At 49.0% G+C, this 15,668-nt stretch overlaps 1 protein-coding gene across 3 annotated transcripts; it reads right to left on the reverse strand.

Moving 5' to 3' along the window:
- Positions 1-149: 149 nt before the first annotated feature.
- Positions 150-15,617, reverse strand: LOC129194624 (bridge-like lipid transfer protein family member 3B). Of its 3 annotated transcripts, none has more exons than XM_054799821.1 (23): positions 15,283-15,617; positions 11,012-11,174; positions 10,884-10,922; positions 9,731-9,822; positions 9,476-9,665; positions 9,265-9,405; positions 9,025-9,192; positions 8,733-8,913; positions 8,316-8,399; positions 8,087-8,242; positions 7,658-7,770; positions 7,443-7,584; positions 7,180-7,373; positions 6,370-7,110; positions 5,697-6,301; positions 5,289-5,336; positions 4,883-5,031; positions 3,698-3,843; positions 3,475-3,625; positions 1,418-1,680; positions 1,085-1,196; positions 870-994; positions 150-793 (listed from the first exon to the last, which is right to left on the reverse strand). In XM_054799821.1, exons 1-23 carry the CDS (start codon positions 15,324-15,326, stop codon positions 671-673), a joined length of 4,170 nt encoding a protein of 1,389 aa, XP_054655796.1. In that variant the 5' UTR covers positions 15,327-15,617; the 3' UTR covers positions 150-670. The 3 variants fall into 3 exon arrangements, with proteins under 3 accessions (XP_054655796.1, XP_054655795.1, XP_054655797.1); XM_054799820.1 differs by having other exon boundaries at positions 5,289-5,372; XM_054799822.1 differs by lacking the exon at positions 5,289-5,336.
- Between the last annotated feature and the right edge of the window lie 51 nt (positions 15,618-15,668).

Below are 15,668 nucleotides of genomic sequence, written 5' to 3' on the forward strand. Positions count from 1 at the left end.
TCAATGGAACACTTTCAAATCAACCATCCTGATGTTGACTTGCCCTACAGTACGTACTTCTGCTGGGTCTTGTGGCGTCCTGGTGAATAAAAGAGGCGTGGGGCGTCATGAGCATCTACGAGCACACAGCCAGCTTGTTTGGAATGCACTTAAATTAGATCCTATTTATTTTCTAAACGGCATTTCAGGAGCTTTGACAGACAAAATGTTTTGGCGTTTGAACAGCTGAAGGTGTCTCTTTTGACAATTCAAGACAACTGAAGTGGGTGGGGCTTGCGTGTACACCTGCATAGTACACAAGAAGTTATACCCTAGAAAAATAGGCAGGAAGCAAGTTTTTGGGTTTTTTTTGTACTTGCAGAACCAAGCGTTATAAAATCCTCTGGGAATGCTTGCTTTCCTCGACACACGCGCACACACGCACGCACACACACTCAACAGAAACACTGTAGAAGAGCTGTTGTTCACATTCTAGAAGAGTTCACACATAAGCGCCCCCGGTTTGATCATTCCTGGGAATATGTGACATTCAAGATTGCGTTTTGATTCGTCGTTGGTAGATGGAAGAGGCCTCCAGTCTCCATCGCGTCGCACACTCACACTGTTTGCCTGTTTGCTTCAGTCTCCACTGCATTGCTTTCTAAGGAAAGACTATCCTGCTCCTGAGTGGCTAGCTGCTGTTTGTGACCTTCATTTGGTGGAGCAGAGCGTCTCTTTCCATCTGAACTTCGGCCAGCGCCATCTTGGCCCGGGACAACTCCACTTTCAAGCAGTCGTTCTCCTCCATTAGCATCTGCAGGGGGAGGGCAAAACATAACCAGGTGTTGACATAGGTGTAAAAATAGAAGCTTTAAATTGGACTCGTTTACATTTTCACGCATAGATGGATGGGGGCTAGCGGACAGAGCTTGGATCTGCGTCTCCTTCGCATCGGCATCCGCAGGAACCGAACACAGAACGCCGTCTTCACTCTGGCTCCAGCGCTTGGCCTCCGCTGTGGGGGGGCGGAGACAAACGACAGAGGCGGGGTTATCTAACAGCGGAGAGTCAGTGCACTGTGGGGTGGCAGGTGCGGGCGTCTGACCTCCAGAGATGGAGAAGGCGCCGTTGTCTCTTCTGTGTATGACCAGCGTGTCCACGTGCAGCGTGATGGGCGACGGCTCCGAGTCGGAGGGACTGTCGCGCGGCCCGTCGTCCTGCAAAGAAGACTGGAGGTAAACAGCTAATCTTTCTGCATGAATGGAAGGATCCAAATTAAATAGGTCACGGTGGAAGCACCTGAAGCTCAGAGCTAATCCTCGCTCATCCACAGCAGTTAATACACGGGCAGCAGTGCCACTGGCGAGCCATCGAGCTACAAGCCCGAGCTGCCAACTCCATGTGAGGTTTACAAGTACTTTACATCACTGAAACCCACCTTCAAGTCCACGCGGGCGTCCACGACACTGATCTCCATGGGCAGCACCTGCGGCGCCATGTCATCCTCCAGGAACTGGGCCAGGTTGCGCAGCGTGGACATCAGGAGGCTCGCCCGGTACCCGTGCAGGCGCAGCTGCAGAAAGCCGTTGCGCTCGGCCAGCGGCGAGTGGGCGCCGGCGTGGGGGCCGCTCTCCAGGCGAGCCCGCACCTCCGGGGGGCGGCGGTGGGCTGGTGCTGACGGGGAGCTGATGTCTGCGCCGGCTGTAAAGGGGGGGACACAGGCAGCCATGTTTTGCTTTTTGTGCGTTGCATCACAGCCACATTTTCACACGCAGGAAAAGGTGACAAAGAGGTGCCACCGTGTCTCATTTCATCCTTCAACGAGAGATTAGCGGCGTCAAGCAGGAAGTGGCGGTACTGAGACTTCAGAGAGGAAGTCAGCGAGGAAGATGTGAGATTTGTTTAAGGTTGTGGACTTAATGTTGCAAATAATGGGAGCACTCAGTCTGTTACTGTCAAATTTAGCATCTTAATGGGCCTCTCCCACGCACACGCACGCACGCACGGGCAGAGAAAGAGACCTTCAATAGGGGTGCAATGCTAGGTTTTTAAGGTCAGGGTTGGGGTGATTTTGGCTAATGATATTTGCATTAAAGACTGATCCACCACATGGATGCATGGATCCAACCACATCCATCCAGACATATACAGTACATCCATATCACGTGCTTTATAAGGTCATCAATGGACTGACAGCAAATAGAGCATTAGATTTATTCACCCATGTGTGTTTTTGCAGCACTTCTAATGATAAAGTGTGAGACGTCATGGTCTTCCAGGGACGTGGTGGTCGTGGGTGTCGTCGTTGACCTGTGAAGTATAGTTGATTGGCTTCTTCTTCTCTTGGTCAGTGCATTCACTTCATTCATTATTCATATTTAACTCATCTGGCCTTACTTCAAACTCCTTTTACGTGACATTTGTGGGGACAATATGCAAAGTAAGAACGTTTTGTAGGCCTCTACACAGTACTTTACGCTCCGGCAGCAGTGGCGCTTAGTAACGTCATTATCCAGCGCAGCGTGTCCAGGTCAAAACACATATATGCACTTGTGTATCCTTGCTGGTTGCAACATTTCGGAAAAATTACAGTACGAATTGCCTGGACTCCTGAGTAATTATACGACATACTCGCATTATTACGCCATACAAATAACGCAAAAATGGGCTCAGAACATCTGTATCAGGCTAATGTGACTGAGGCTCACACGGGTACATGATGCTTGAGTACCATCTAGTGGTTCAAATGTGAATTACACCTCTCATGATAATTATTAATGAAAAAATGCTATCAAAAAAGGTTGCCGATATTATCGAATATCAATCATTTGTAGCACAATTATCGACCAGCAAAATTTGTTTTCATGCCAGGCATAGTCAGGAAAGCGGCAAATTAGTTCAAATTTCCAATGTCTTCAACAGAGCTCCTGCCATACACATCCTTCGCAGTCAAGGAAAAACAAAATAATTAATTAATGCATTTTTGAAAAACTGAGACAGAGTGAAGCCAAGAAATTGAAATGACTGCAATCATTTTTAGGCCCCGCTTTGATGATTTTCCACACGCTTTGACCTTCAATCACGTGGCTGCTCCTTCTCCATCACAAAAAGCGAGACCGCCACCGACTAAAGGAAACAAAAACACCAGTGGAGTCCCACACGCATGATGTCATCTGCAGCAAATATCACGCACGCTAACTTGCAGGTAGTGCACGAACACAAACACTACCTTGACTGCTCTGGGCAGGCACCGGAGGTCCAGCAAGGTAAATTCAAATGAGACTATGGCGTGTTAGGGCGTACGGGCACTAGGCCGTTGGTACTTCTACACTCGTGTATTCCTCCAATTTCAAACGTGAACATGGAGCAGGGCACTCACACAAGCCAAATGTGCCGGACTTTAGGCGTGAAGTGGGCGCTCGTGTCTCTTATTAGCACCAGCCCGGTTGGCGCCTTCAGTGCGTTGTAAAAAGCGTGGCACCGTGTTTGGCTCACCCAGGCTGCGGCTGCTGAGGTACTGCCTGAGGCTGACGTTGCCCAGCTGTTTGGGCGTCACCTTGTCCACCTCCAGAGCCAGGGCCGCGTTGTCGCCCACCACCTCCACACCCACGCACACCGAGTGCACCTTCAGCACCAGCACAGACGCCTGGACGAACACACACACTAATCACACCTCACACGTGTAAAACGTACATAGAGCAAGCAAACGTCATCTTACAATGTCTTTAGAGGGCTCGTCCATGCTTTGCGATGCGGCGCTGACGGTGTCCGGGGACACGGCTCCCTCCTGCTCTGGGACGGCGGCGCTCTCGGTGGCGCTCTGCTCGCTGACAGCGGCCTTGAATCCTGAGATGGACATGTCATCTGTGCAGGACAAAAACATGTTTCCTGTAATGTTACCCAATGCTACCACCTTTTGGTTACAAGTGGAGGTGGAGGCTGGTGAAAATGAGCCCACTGCCTTCTTTAAACAACAAAAAAAGCAGAAAGGCTTTTTTACGCTTGAGGCTCTGAGCTCAAACGTAGCGTAACAACATGAAGCAAGTTCCTGACTGTTGTTGAGAAAGATGATCATGTCAACATGACACAGCAGTTTAGTGGTAGTCACTCCTGCACTTTTTAACACTTCACCCTCACTCCATTCACCTTCCACCAGGCTGTGGAACAAAAACGTTAAGTTTTTCCTACTTCTTTGCAGCAGGCGTTCTCACATGGATTGGTTGCGGGACCCCCCCCGTCACCCCTCAACGTCAAGCGGTGACCCAAATTGTGAACATTTTACAGCGTGAGTTGCAGCAGTGAGACACTGTCGCTCTCCTTATGGCACACTCTTCTCCAGCAGATATCTGCAACTGTGCGTCGGACAGACGGCACGATAATTCCCCACTCAATGTCTTTCCCCTCCTGCTCAAGCTTGACAAAATCGCCCATAAACGTGGCGGCATGGCAAGCGAATAGCACAGACAAGAAGGCAAGGTGCATTCACGGTAGGGATGCTCCCATCAGGGCTTTATGCTGCCCATTCCGGTACCGATCATCCATGAGTGAAATCGTCTGATACCGACCACATGGATTATTTATTTATTTCTGATGAGTGGTGAAAGTCAGGAGAATTCCAAGATCCTCTGACTGCCAGGGGGCCCAAAAACTAGGTCATTGCAAATAAAAATGAATAATTCATTAATAAAAGGGAGCAATGTGATTTTGACTGATGATCGCACGGTGAGCATCCAAAACTCACCATGCTTTTTCTTCAAACGCTATATTCAATGAAAGCGTTTTAACGTGCTGCCCCCGCCAGATAAATGTAGTTATAAACGATCACATGCTTTTTCACTGAGCATCCCTAATTTGGTTTTGCCCACGGGTCAAATGAGCAGCACGCGTGTGTGTGTGTGTGCACCTCTCTCCATCAGGCTGTAGGTGTCCCCATCCTCCAGCAGGCAGCTGTCTATGGAGATGTTGTCCAGCGACTGCAGGGACGGGCTCTTCTTCATGTTCTTGTAGGACACAGAGAAACTGGACTGGGAGCGGTCCCGCATCAGACGTCCACTAGAACACACACACACAGAGTTGTATGACACACACCTTCTTGTATAAAACAACCAAGGGTGTTCATGCATGGCTACATAACAAATACACACTATTGATGTAACGCAAGGAGACAAGAACCAGCATGTCATGCTCACATGCAAACACATGCACACGTATATGCACGGCTATGGGTGAGTCCACAGACGCAAGACACACAAACACACAGACACACACACTCATTGGCACAGCTAGTCGCAGATCCATGTGGGCCTTACATGTTTGACATGGAATACAGAGAGGTGGATCTGCTGGTAGATGAGGAGCTGAGGAGATCAGAAACGACAGACAAACTTCCTTTCCTTGATTGAAAGAGAACACACACACACACACACACACACACACACACACACAAGCTGCAAGGGTTAAAGCCAAGGTCAAAGAGGCCAAAAAAGGAAGTTAGGACAATTTGTTGATGAAATGGGAAATGGTGCATAAGATGAATGAGACTGTGTTGAGGTGGACGTCCACACATTGCTGATGTTCATGGTAGAACATCAACCACACGCACATTTATTTGTAGATTGAGGAGGCTATTTTCCAGTCTGGTCCATGTCCTACAAAATTAACGACTGCATTTGCTGTCAAAAGGCCTGCTTGGGGTCAGTGCGGCGTAAGACAAATACCTGGATGCTGACTGAGGCATCCTGGCCGCGGCAGCTTTGTCCTCGCCAAGCGGGTCACATGACTGCACTCTGGCTTCTCCTCCGTCTGCCGTGTCGTCAAAAACCATCTCCCCACCTTCTTCTGAACTCCACCTCCCAGAAGTCCTCTCCTCCAGTGAGGACTTCCGATTCAAGTCTGTGCGCGTGGCGGACGTGGCGACGAGCGGCTCAGGACCTCGCCGGGTTCTGCTATCGGGGCCGTCGGCACACAACAGCTGGTCCACAGCGGAGGACCCTTTGGCCGCTCCCTCCTGCCCGCCGTCGGTGGCAGTGTTGTCGCTCCCCGGCTCCAAGGTGGCTCTGCTCTCTGCGGGGGACAACTCGGACCCCAAAGGAGATTGTGAGCCTTCCGGCTGCGCGACGGGCTTCAAGAGGAGAGAGACCTCCGCGCTTTTGAGCAGGAGGCCCAGGCAAACGGTGAAGGGCTGTTGGTCTGCCAGACGCTGCGTCGGAGCCTTGCGGTCCCTCTTGGAGCCCATCTCCTCCAGGTCCTGCTGCAGGGTCTGCTGTAGGGCTTTGATACTGCGCTGCAGACGCATGAGGAACACGTACTGCCGGTGGCTCACCTGGCCAAACACACACGTCAACATTGCTGTCAAGTATTCCACGACCACCATGTCCAGCATGAACATACCTGAGCGCTTAAATGCTTCTGAACATAAACCAGCGCATGCACATCCGCATATTGGCTAGGCGAGGACGAGGAAGGCAAGCCGTCCAATGATTGTGGCTTATGGAGTCCATTACTCGGCGCTGCAGGTGCAGCATTTGGGCTGTGAGACGGCGCGGGTGCGCTGTCGGTGCTGTAGTACTCCTTCAGGAGGCGCTTCCGCTGCAGGCGCCCGGTGGTCTCTACAGAGGTGCTTCGGGACATGTTTGATCCGGCGGCACCTTTCAGCTTCTCCTGATGCTGGAGGAGCTTGGCGGGCTGACAGGCCCACACAGTCAGAGGGAAAGAGTCCACAAAAGGCTGCGGCCGTCCCTTGCCACTGCGGGTGCCCTCGTAGTCAACCCAGAATTGTGCAAAGTGCAACGTCCAAAAGTCAGCGGCGGCCGGCATCTTGAGGGCGTCTGCCCCCATGGTGGGCACCACAAGGCCCCGGTAGATGTCGTGCAACCTGGTGTCCTGCTCGTGGGCGTGGTAGTGGAATACGGGGTGAATGAGAGGCAGGGAGGAGGATGAACGAGGGAATGAGACAAAGGAGGACGAGAAGAAGGGCTCCTCCTGGAAGGCCTGCAGGAAGGCCTCGAGGTGGGCGCGGGTGCAGTTGGCCGGGTGCCGTGTGTTGGTGGCCACCATCTCCGACGTCTGCACGGAGATGGAGCGAGGCAGGTTTGGCGGGCAGGAGGGGTCTCGATCGGCAGGGATCACCAGCTGAAGAAGGAGAGACCATAAGTAGGATACATCTCCTGAAGTTCCCATGTTCACGCCGGCCGCCCTTACCTTCAGCATGAGGCCGTCCACCTTGATGTCCACGTGTTCGTCGGGCTTCTGTGAGTTGTTGAGCTTGTAGATCTCCATGAACTGCTCCAGACTCTGCCTGAGGTCCAGAGCAAAAAGGTTGAGCCACACCAGACTGCGAGGATCCAGGACCAGCTGCAGCGCGTTCATCTGGGCGTAGAGGTTGGGACACGGGACTGAGGAATCAGCAGGAAGCGCTGGTTAGAGAAAGCTTCACACTGTATTTGCTACAAACACGGTCTTACTGGGATAGTCTTTTCCATCGGGGAAGTAGTACTCTGTAAACTCCACATGGATGGCCGGCATCTCGGGAGGTAGGTACAAGGACTTCTTATTGCAGGAGATCATGGTCTTGGGGCTGGAGCGACGCTGGTCTGCTGTGGACACCTGGAAACCACCAAATCCCAAAACGTTAGTGGGACTAAAGGTCACGGGATCACGGTTTGGTCCAACACTTGACCTGGTAGATGCTGAAATCGGCCATCCTGAGGACCACAGAACTGGACATGAGCTGGGCCTTGGGGCTCTGAGGGGGAGGGCTGAAAGATGTGCTGGAGGAGGTGCTGATCTTCCCTGAAGAGAAAGAAGAGTGAGAGAAAAGCAACAAGAGAGTGACCAGCCAGGGCATGGAAGAGGGACACCGCTGAGCCTCACACAAGGTGTGTATCACTGCACACACACCACACGGTGGTACCTGGCTCTAGGCACCAGCAGCACTGGCCTGGAGACTGTGGGCTCCACTCTACCAGACCTCCATCTGCCTCCCTAAGCACTACTCCAATAGGCCAATACACATCATCCCTAACAGACACTGGGGACAGAAAACCCACAGTGTGTGTGTGTGTGTGTGATGACTTCAGTCCCTCACAATCATCAAGAGTGTGTTTACCAGGTGAGCTGTGTGCAGGAGCCATGCCCTGCTGGTCCCGCACTGCACTCTTCAGCATCTCCACGTTGGACTTGAACTCATCCAGGAGGCTCCGCGCCCAACCTTCTCTGGTCTTAGTGGCCTCGCTGTAGTGCATCCAATGGGCACAGCTCTCACCTGATTGGACAGAGAGTGAGACTGGGCGGGGTCAAGATGCTGAAAAGATACACCATCACTGTAGGGGTCACACCTGCTCGGTGGAAGGGGTAGTAATCCAGAGTGATGGAGCTGAAGGAAAGCTGCATGGCTCCGCCGGTGATCCTCTTATTGATCGCTGCAATTAAACACACCAAAGTGAGCGTGTGAGAAAGCGGGCTTCTAAAAGGTAAACTTTATTAATGGCTTATTTTCTCTGATTATGTCTACTATATTGGGTAATAGGAGTGTAAAGGTAACTGTAGGGGTGTTATTTCATGTCTAGAGGGCTCTAATCATGTTAAAAAGTGTAGAGCAGGTTTTCTATGCCATAACTATGAAGCAATGTCATTTATAAAAAAGGAATCCTACTTCAGGGAAATTCAGGTACGGCTGTGGGGTCTGCAGCCAAACAAGCGCCATAAAGGAGGGCTTACTATATTGCAAAAAGGGTAGAGGTGGGCGTGGCTACCTTTGTCCACGGCGTGGATGTCATCGCAGATGTGCAGGTCCAGGTGCGTGATCTGCAGGTGATGCGACGTCTCGCACACGTCGTAGGCGCTGAACAGCTTGGCCATGGTGGCACTCTGGTCGCCGGTCGTGGACATCTGCTGCGTGCGGACCTGCTGGGATGAGGGCGGGGCGGACGACACCTGGCACGCAGAAAAAGGGGGTAGAGTTGAGAAGGTTTTGCCAAGCAGCACCCCATTCTTCCAGAGCGCTAAAGCCAACATGCAGCACGTGCTTGTGCACTTTATTTGCACCTGGTCCTCAGTGGCCATGCTCTTCCTCTGCTGCGCTGACTTCTCCATCGCCTCGCTGAGGGACTTGGCGTACTGCACCATGGCTTTAAGCTGGGAGTCGGTCAGCACCCACAGCAGGTCGTCCAGGATGAGAACCAGCTTGGAGGCCACCACGTTACAGTCCTTGATCTGGGTCGGGGAGAGGAAGATCTCACATGACCACATGACTCGGGCAGGAATGCTGAGGTGTGTGTTCCTGACCCGTCGCTTGAGAGTGACTCTGATCTTGGACTGGTTGGTGATGAGGCGGATGGGGGCGCTCAGCATCTCGTGTTCGGCGCTGTGAATGGCGTCGGCCTCAATGCGGATCATCTGCCAGCTGATCTCCTTGAAGGTGAGGATCTGGAGGGCACGCACACACGGGCACTTAGCTCAATGTGGGTCCAGAGCGGGTGACGAGTGGGCTCCCTACCTCCCCCCTTTGAGGGTCCTGGATGCGAGTGAAACGCAGGTCGCTGATGCTCCAGCTGGTGTTGACGCTGTAGACCTGCAGCTGGGAGAGCTCGAAGGAGGCGTTGAAGGCTTTGGCGCTGATCCGGATCACGATGGAGTTGATGGACAGGGACATCCCCTCCACCACCTTCTCAGCAAAGCCGTACTCACTGGGATGCAGGCACGACGCCAGTGAGGACTCACACCATTAACTTTCACTTCCTGTGGTGCTCACCTTTGACCTGATGCTGTTGCGATGGGGGAGGGGCCGTTGGGGGGGCGGGGCTCATCGCAGGTGCTCATTTCCATTTCCACTTTGTCCAGTGTCTGAATGGCCACCAGAACCCAAAAACATTACTTTCATTGTCTTTTCAACTTGATATCATTCATGAGAAAGTGGAACAAGCACAGTGCTATTGGGGGCGATGTGACTATGGGGGTGTTACGTCATGTCTAGAGGGCTCTAACCATGTTAACAGAATGTATTTCGAAGGTCATGAACAGGTTTCCAATGCGCTAACTATGAAGATGCAGTCGTCCCTCGCTATATCGCCGTTCAAATATTGCTCCCTCCTTCACTATATCCTGCTTTTTCAAAAAAAATAAAGAATTAATAAATGATTGCTCTCTTGTAGTTGAATAAAATGCATATTTAAGCAAATTGTACGTATTCTTGGACTAAATTAAGTATTTTCAAGCATAAAAATGTCTAATTGAACAAGGCAAGAAACGTTCCACGTGTGAATGCAGTATTCAGCATTGGCCACTAGGTGTCGCCAGAACAGGCCGTCATTGTAGGTCTCACAACAGAAACCACAAAAGAATCATTCTAATAACACGGGCTACTGTTGGGGCCGTAACCCACCACAAGATAAACCTCTGACATCACTTCCTGTCCGCCCCCAGGGAACAGGAGCAGGAGTTTTATTAAACGGCTTGTTTACTCTTATGATGTGTACTACTGTACATCGGCTCATAGGAGTTGAAGCCATTCCAATACATTGATGACCAGAGCCACCACAGGAAAAAACAACAAGGGACTTGCTAACGTGTGAGTCGGTTATGTTATTGTTGATGTCTACTATACTGGGTAACAGGAGTGACTATGGGGGGGTTATGTCATTCTAATCATGTTCAAAGAATGTATTTAGAAGGCCATGAACAGGTTTTGTACGACAATATTGGGTTTCTTAATACGGAATACTATCTGCAACCAATAACCTGCGATAAATGAGGGATTACTGTACGTCCATATCGTGGACTTTATTTAAAAGACGACACGAGGAGGTTGCCTACAGCCACAGTTGTTTTTTTTTGACCTGGCACTAATGAGAGCCCCCCACAGGAGACTTTCTTCAGGCAACTTAGTTGAAGTGAAGTAAATGTACCAGAGAGATGGGGTGGGTCTTTAATTTGGTCCATGGGATCTGCAGGGGGAACAGGGTGAAGAAAATGTACTCCTGTTCATTGAATGAAGGAAATATAACCTGCGGCCTGAACCGAAGTCCAGTCTCACCCTGATGGCGGCCTTGTTGCAGCACACGCGGTTGATGGCCAGCCAGGTGGGCAGGTCCAGCAGGCTCTGCAGCACCTCTTCATCCAGCTCCAGGTTGGTGAGCTGGCCCTCCCCCTTCAGCGTGCTCAGGTTGATCTTGTCGGGGGAAAGGTTCTTGGCAAACCTGGCAGATGCAGAGGAGAGAGAGGCACAGTGGAGATCAGCTGTGGCTTTTTTTTTTTTTTAACCAGCAAACAGGTGGAAACTGTTTGATGCATCAGTGCATGTGCCAACATCCAGTATTAGACGCATGGACTTACCCTATGGACTTACACAGCAACACAAGGACTTAGTATTACACTTAGTTAGTATTAGACGCATGGACTTACACAGCAACACAAGGACTTAGTATTACACTTAGTATTAGACGCATGGACTTACACAGCAACACAAGGACTTAGTATTACACTTAGTATTAGACGCATGGACTTACACAGCAACACAAGGACTTAGTACGACACTAAGTTAGTATTAGACGCATGGACTTACACTATGGACTTACACAGCAACACAAGGACTTAGTATTACACTTAGTATTAGACGCATGGACTTACACAGCAACACAAGGACTTAGTGCTGTTGGAGTGTTTACACAAAGCCCATAAAAGGTTTTTTCTGTGTGTGTTGACTGGGTTTGCTATTTGGTTGAAGTAAACACACATGCCCTCTGGGTTTCTAACCTTTGCTTGACTGCTTATCTGCCAGCAGGGGGTGCTGACACTAAATGTTATACTGTATGTGGAGCCGCAGTGTTGCTGGAGAAACACAATGCAAGAGCTTCTCTCCAGTCCACACCTCCTCCTGCCAGCCAGCGTCACGTTCTTCTCCAGTTCTGTAAATTATTCAGCAACAGCAGACACAACGCCAACACTGGGGCCGCAAACACAAAACGCACCAACAAATATGTTTGCTATGGTTCCGCTCAAGCCTCTCAGGCCTCCCGGTGAAATATTCATCCTTGCCCACGATCAAATGTCCTGTTGACTCCATCACTCGCGCTTCATCAATAAGTCAGCAGAGTTTTCATACATTGCTGTCCAATAACACAGAATCTCACTGAAGGAAGCCATAATAGCACATGACCCTGAAGTCGTTCCTTTACAATACAACAAAAAAATACTTTCTACTTGGTACAAAGTCACAACAGTGGGAGAGTAAACTGTCATTTACAAGAAAACAACTCACAATATTATGACAAACAACAAAAAAGTCATTTTAGTATCATGTAGGAATCTTACCAGAATAAAGTAGTCAAGATGTCACAACATTATAAGAATAAAAGTCATTCTATGAGGGGAAAAATGGCGAAACGGAAGAAAAAAGTCACAATATTATGAGAAAAATGTAGTACAGTAATTATATGAGTATAAGGTCGGAATATCACAACAATAAAGTAGTCATTTTATGAGAAGAAAAGCCGTAATTTTACGAGTACGAAGTAGTAATATTAGAAAAATTAAGTATTCATTTTACAAGGAAAAAGTCACAATATTGCAAGAATACAGTAGTCATTTTATGAGGGCGAAAAATGCAAAAAATAAATATTAGAAAAAAAGTAGCAATTATACGAGTATAAAAATGAGAGAATAAAGTAGTCATTCTACCACAAAAAGTCACAGTATTACAACAATAAAATAGTCTTTTTATGAGGGAATAAGAAAAACGGCAAAAAGTCACAATATAATGAGAAAAAAGCAGGTATACTGCAAGAATAAAGTCATTTTCCAAAAAAGAAGTCACATTCTAAATATAAAAGGAGTCCTTTTATGAAAACAAAAACGTGGAAAAAATGCACAAAAATGAGCAACAAGTAGTAAATACGAAGTAGGAAGAAAGAAGTGCCAATACTGGACGAATAAAGTAGTCATTTGACAAGAAACAAGTGCCAATATGAAGCAGGCATTTGATGAGGGGAAGCGGGTGCAAATACAAATCTTCCTGCTCGTGTAGTGGAAAGTTTCAAGCGCCTGCCAAAACAACACGATGGTGCAGCATCGTCTGTGAAGGACGAATGAATATTTATCACCCGGAGGAGGCGGCATGAAGGTTGGCGTGAAGGAGAAAGCAACTATGACTATCTGGTCCACGCGACGAGTACTTGATGTCCGCCAGCGCAATGACAGCATTTCATGGCTTAAGATGAGCCCCCCAAACGCACACACAGTCTCGTCCTCATCCCAGACAAACCAGCAAGGACGTGTTGACACCCACAACACGGCCACAGCCAGGCTGCGTAAGCTCACCTACACAGGGTGCCGATCATCTCACACACACACAAGCCTACTAAACACTGTCATGATGCTGCTCTTCTGACCACCAGCGGGGTGATTGGGTGACATCAGCACTCCTCCTTTCACTTCCTGCCAATGCTGGCGCTAATGCGGCAGTCGTTGAAGCGCAGGCATGGTGCTCTTAATACTGGTACCAGCCAACACTAGTCATTCATGTTCATGTTCACGCTGGGCTGCTCCCTCGAAATAAAGCCAGGCTGGCTGAGCACGGGGTCCTCTGTCGTGGGACCTCTTTACACTCCTATTTCACTACTTTTGGCAAAATTATTTCTTACAAATTCACATCACATTAAATATAAATGACATCTTATTTGGAAATGTTCCATTTCATCAAATCATTTTTAAAAGAAAGGTTTGTTGATTGGATTCAAGATTCAAGATTGAAGAGTTTTATTGTCATATGCACAGTAAAACAGGTGGTTCTGCTATGCTATGGAATTCTTGTTCTGACATGAATACCAATGAATGAATGAATGAATAAATAAAGTGCTATGAGTGTGTTGCGTGCGGCGTGTGTGAGTGCTTCGTTGAGAAGCCTGATGGCCTGTGGGTAAAAGCTGTTTGCCAGCCTTGTGGTCCTGGACTTCAAACTCCTGTAGCGTCTGCCTGACGGTAGGAGTGTGAATAATGAGTGTTGTGGATGTGTGCAAAAGAGATTATTTATTCACTACTAGGCATGCAAATATGCTCTATTACGTTGTGTTCATTGTTGGATTCAAGTTAAGAGATGTTTCAATCTGATATTGTAGCAGACAATGGTCTTGTCTCTTCTAGGCATGCTAATAAGCCAAATGTTGCCTTCATTCTTCCACCATTTTGGATTAAGGTTAAAAGATGTGATTTACATCTCATATTGTCATTTTTTATTTTATTTTTGGACAAGAAAGGAGAATGGTTGTGTCGCTAATAAGCCATATGTTGTGTTCTCTGTTTATTCAATTTGGATGAAAGTGGCATTGAAGACGTTGTTGCCATTACCGTCCAATGACTTGTGTAAAACTGGATTTTGGGGTGCACTGCTGACCACTCCCAAAACAAGACTCTTACATCAAAAAGCTGCGTGTGTCACTCAGGCACGCCAACGTGATCATCTTTTCTTTTGTTTATACATGGCTGTATGACAACACTTTTACATTACTACGAGGTCTGCTTTGTCAGAAACCAGCTGAAGCTCGAAAGGAAGAAGTATTTGCAAGAATAGCTGGTAAATGAGGTCAAAGTGGTGTGACTGTGCTGCAGGTTAAGGCCGCAGGTAGGCTGCAGACGCGGCGTGACGTCACAGTAGCTCGACCAGGAAGTCCCTTGAGGAAAGTGCGTGATAAGAGTAAATAATGCATACGTGTAGAAAACGTGCATGAAACGTACATGGCGGTCAATGAAGCTTGCGGCTAGTTATCTTACATCATCCTTCAGTTGGCTAATTCGGCTTTTGAGCAGAAAAAGGTGCTTGTGTGGTGTCCAAACAAAGGTGGTATTGATTCAATGTGAGCACAAAGGAAGTGAGAAGTTCAAGCAAACACACCTAGCTAATATAAGTTGCTATTATCGCATGTTGATGTGGTTGCTTCATAGTCATTTGCGTTGATGCTTGGTTTTGGTTGACAGATTCACACAAGTCACGTAAAGCACGGCTGAGATTGTTGTTTTAATGAATCTGACAGAGCCGAGCGACCGGTTCAACCTGCCCCACAATCAGTGCTATCGAGGGATTAGCACTAGGCTAGCCTGCTAGCTAAACACTGCTAGTAGCCTAGCCGACTAGCGAGGGTCACCGGGAGGCGAACGACGGTTGACAGTCGTCACACTGCGGCTACGTGGGTCGACAACACCCGCTAAGCCACAGTGGACGCACATTTAAGTCACGAATAACGGTTGTTTTCAAGTAAGTATCCCCGATAAGGTCCATGACGGCTGGGTTCAACACCCTCCCTCCGCACTGACCTGGAGAGATGCTTCAAGATCTGCTTCTTAATGAGCCCAGCCATGGCGCCGGGAGGTCCTTGCCGCCAGGTGTCCGAGCAGGCTGGCTGCCCGCTTGGGGGTTGGACAAACAGATGAGTCAAAATGTAGCCGTCTTCATTTTGGACCGTGTTCCCGCTTCATTTGACCAGGAGTGGGGGGTCTTGGACGAAGCATAGCGCGGTTGTACTCCTGTTCACCCAGGATGCTTCAACAAAAGGGGGAGCTGGAGAGAGGGGTAACCCGAAGAGAGCACCTGGACGACCGCGAACAGCGTCTCTTGTCACTAAGGCTGGGCGTGCTGTGGTGGTGCATTCAGGGTCTGCTCGGAAACTGCGGATACGTTCACATGCTATTTAATTCATTAC

The sequence above is a fragment of the Dunckerocampus dactyliophorus genome, chromosome 15 (assembly GCF_027744805.1).
Source record: "Dunckerocampus dactyliophorus isolate RoL2022-P2 chromosome 15, RoL_Ddac_1.1, whole genome shotgun sequence".
In the NCBI taxonomy this organism is placed as follows: domain Eukaryota; kingdom Metazoa; phylum Chordata; class Actinopteri; order Syngnathiformes; family Syngnathidae; genus Dunckerocampus; species Dunckerocampus dactyliophorus.

Excerpts from the sequence above, each read along its gene's own strand:
- LOC129194624 (XM_054799820.1), bottom strand. The coding sequence starts at position 15,326 with ATGGCTGGGCTCATTAAGAAGCAGATCTTGAAGCATCTCTCCAG. Across the intron at positions 7,585-7,657 it reads CCGATTTCAGCATCTACCAG|GTGTCCACAGCAGACCAGCG; the intron begins GTCAAGTGTTGG and ends GGTGGTTTCCAG. Across the intron at positions 7,111-7,179 it reads TGGACGGCCTCATGCTGAAG|CTGGTGATCCCTGCCGATCG; the intron begins GTAAGGGCGGCC and ends CTCCTTCTTCAG.